A 2,932-nucleotide genomic window follows, 5' to 3' on the forward strand; every position below is an offset into this window, starting at 1 on the left:
CTGAATGTGAAAAGTCTGAAATGTAATTAAATGTGCCCTTTCTTCGTGGCGGTGTCATTTACTTCGTAGGTTAATATTTGTGTTTCCTAAAACCTCTCTCTTTTTATTACCAACACACACTGTTACACCATACTCACACATTCATTAGCTGGGACTGAGGAGTGTGTGTTTTTCCAACCGGTCCTCAGCGTAAGCTGTTGGATGCACAAACCTCCGCCTCCTTTCTGCATCTACTGCACTGGAACAACAGGAGCTCCTTGCAAGAATAGCGCCCCGAGAGCGTTGCTGACAGATGCGCGGTTTGCTCCTGCAACGCGCTCAGCTGGGAAGTTTCCTCTAACCACTAAACACCCGTCTCCGACGCCCCGAGCTGGCAGGACGCAGGCTGGCTGGGTCCCCTTTTGACGAAGGAAGGGTTTTACACACACCCTGCTAGGGTTGCCCGATCGAGAAACAATCTCGCTGCCAAACTCCTCCAACCCCAGCGGACAGACTGTCTAAGGTGCTGTGGCGCTTCAAGAACACCGAGATCCCCTCCCAGCTAAAGGGAGCACGCGCTCTGCTCTGCTCTGCTCTGCAGGAGACCGGGGCACTGGAGGCAGAGGGGAGGCCAAGGGACCAGGGGGCGCAGGAGGGTTGGGGGAGGGGTTGGAGACAGCAAGGTGTGGAAGAGGGAGCCGGGAGCTGCAGGCTATAGGGGCTTAGGAGGGAGCCGAGTGCAGGAGCGAGTGGGGGGCCGCAGGAGGGGCGGGGACGCAGGAAAGAGCCGGGCGCAGTACCCGGCGCTGGGAGAATGGGCGTAGGACGCGGCGCGCGCGCACGAACAGGCGGGCGCCGGGGAGGTGCTGTCTCGGAGCTCTGCCCCCGGCTCCCCCAAGCCACTTAATTGCGGGTGAGAAGGAGGTCTGGGGAGTTGGGGTGGGCGGGGGGAACCAGATAGGGGCGTGCCTTGGCCCCGATTGGCTGCAGGAGCCTGACGCGAGGCCCAGGAGGTTGGCTTGAAGGGGGTGGGAGTGGGGTGGAGGGGGGTACTGGGTGCCGGAGCTGCGGGCCTGGCGCGCTCAGAAACATGCTGAGGTCCCGGCAGCTGTTCCAGCAGCGGCAGCGGCTCCAGCAGCAGCGGGGGCGGCGGCGACGACAGCGACAGCGCTCGGCTCTGGCTCCGGCGGGGAAGGCGCCCGGCGCCGATGCCTCGGGCCCCGCACCGCGACTGCCCTGACCCGGCTGCGATCTCCTTCGGAGCGCCCCGCCGCCCCGGCTTCTGGGGTGTTCCCGAACCACGGCCCAGCCCCGCCACACACCCCGCCCCCGACCTCCGCACCTCGGCATGGGCGCGGGGGCGCTCGCCCTGGGCGCCTCCGAGCCCTGCAACCTGTCGTCGGCCGCGCAGCTCCCCGACGGCGCGGCCACAGCGGCGCGTCTGCTGGTGCCCGCGTCGCCGTCCCCTTCGCTGCTGCCCCCCGTGGGCGACGGCCCCGCGCCGCTGTCGCAGCAGTGGACGGCTGGCATAGGCCTGCTGATGGCGCTCATCGTGCTGCTCATCGTGGCGGGCAACGTGCTGGTGATCGTGGCCATCGCCAAGACGCCGCGGCTGCAGACGCTCACCAACCTCTTCATCATGTCCCTGGCCAGCGCCGACCTGGTCATGGGGCTGCTGGTGGTGCCGTTCGGAGCCACCATTGTGGTGTGGGGCCGCTGGGAGTATGGCTCCTTCTTCTGCGAGCTCTGGACCTCGGTGGACGTGCTATGTGTGACGGCCAGCATCGAGACCCTGTGTGTCATCGCCCTGGACCGCTACCTCGCCATAACGTCGCCCTTCCGCTACGAGAGCCTGCTAACCCGCGCGCGGGCGCGGGCCCTCGTCTGCACCGTGTGGGCCATCTCGGCCCTGGTGTCCTTCCTGCCCATCCTCATGCACTGGTGGCGGGCCGATGGCGACGAGGCGCGGCGCTGCTACAACGACCCCAAGTGCTGTGACTTCGTCACCAACCGGGCCTACGCCATCGCCTCGTCTGTCGTCTCCTTCTACGTGCCTCTGTGCATCATGGCCTTCGTGTACCTGCGGGTGTTCCGCGAGGCCCAGAAGCAGGTGAAGAAGATCGACAGCTGCGAGCGCCGCTTCCTCGGCGACCCCGCGCGTCAGCCCTCGCCCGCGCCCTCGCCAACTCCTCCGCGCGCCGCCGCGCCAGTGGCCAACGGGCGCGCTAACAAGCGGCGGCCCTCGCGCCTCGTGGCCCTAGGCGAGCAGAAGGCGCTCAAGACGCTGGGCATCATCATGGGCGTATTCACGCTCTGCTGGCTGCCCTTCTTCCTGGCCAACGTGGTGAAGGCCTTCCACCGCGACCTGGTGCCCGACCGCCTCTTCGTCTTCTTCAACTGGCTGGGCTACGCCAATTCGGCCTTCAACCCCATCATCTACTGCCGCAGCCCCGACTTCCGCAAGGCCTTCCAGCGCCTGCTTTGCGACGCGCGCCGGAACGCCCAGAGGCTCCACGCGGCCGCCGGCGACCCGCCGCGCGCCTCAGCCTGCCTGGCTGTGGCCAGGCGGCCGCCAGCGACCGGGGCGGACGACGACGACGACGACGACGACGTCGGGGCCGCACCGCCCGCGCGCCTGCTGGAGCCCTGGGCCGGCTGCAACGGCGGGGCGGTGGCGGACAGCGACTCGAGCCTGGACGAGCAGAACCGCCCGGGCTCCGCCTCGGAATCCAAGGTGTAGGGCCGCGCGCGGGGCGCGACGCCGGCGCCCCGCCACCTTGCCCGCCCGGGACGCGAAGTGTGCGCCCCAGGGAGGAGCAGAGTCCGGACGCCCTGGAATGGCTTCCCAGGGGAAAGAGGCGAGCTTGTTTACTCAAGACCTAAAGCAGGTGAACGCGAAGCCTACAGTCCTGGTCTAAATCAGCCAAGACAAACAGAAAAGCCACGCACGGTT

General features: G+C 67.0%; 1 protein-coding gene across 1 annotated transcript; it reads left to right on the plus strand.

The window, feature by feature from the left end:
* The first annotated feature begins 1,327 nt into the window (after positions 1-1,327).
* Positions 1,328-2,719, plus strand: ADRB1 (adrenoceptor beta 1). The gene has a single exon (XM_004374860.1). It carries the CDS (start codon positions 1,328-1,330, stop codon positions 2,717-2,719), a length of 1,392 nt encoding a protein of 463 aa, XP_004374917.1.
* Positions 2,720-2,932: the final 213 nt, after the last annotated feature.

The sequence above is a fragment of the Trichechus manatus genome, unplaced genomic scaffold (genome assembly GCF_000243295.1).
Source record: "Trichechus manatus latirostris isolate Lorelei unplaced genomic scaffold, TriManLat1.0 scaffold00031, whole genome shotgun sequence".
Classification (NCBI taxonomy): Eukaryota; Metazoa; Chordata; class Mammalia; order Sirenia; family Trichechidae; genus Trichechus; species Trichechus manatus.

Excerpts from the sequence above, each read along its gene's own strand:
- ADRB1 (XM_004374860.1), top strand. The coding sequence starts at position 1,328 with ATGGGCGCGGGGGCGCTCGCCCTGGGCGCCTCCGAGCCCTGCAACCTG.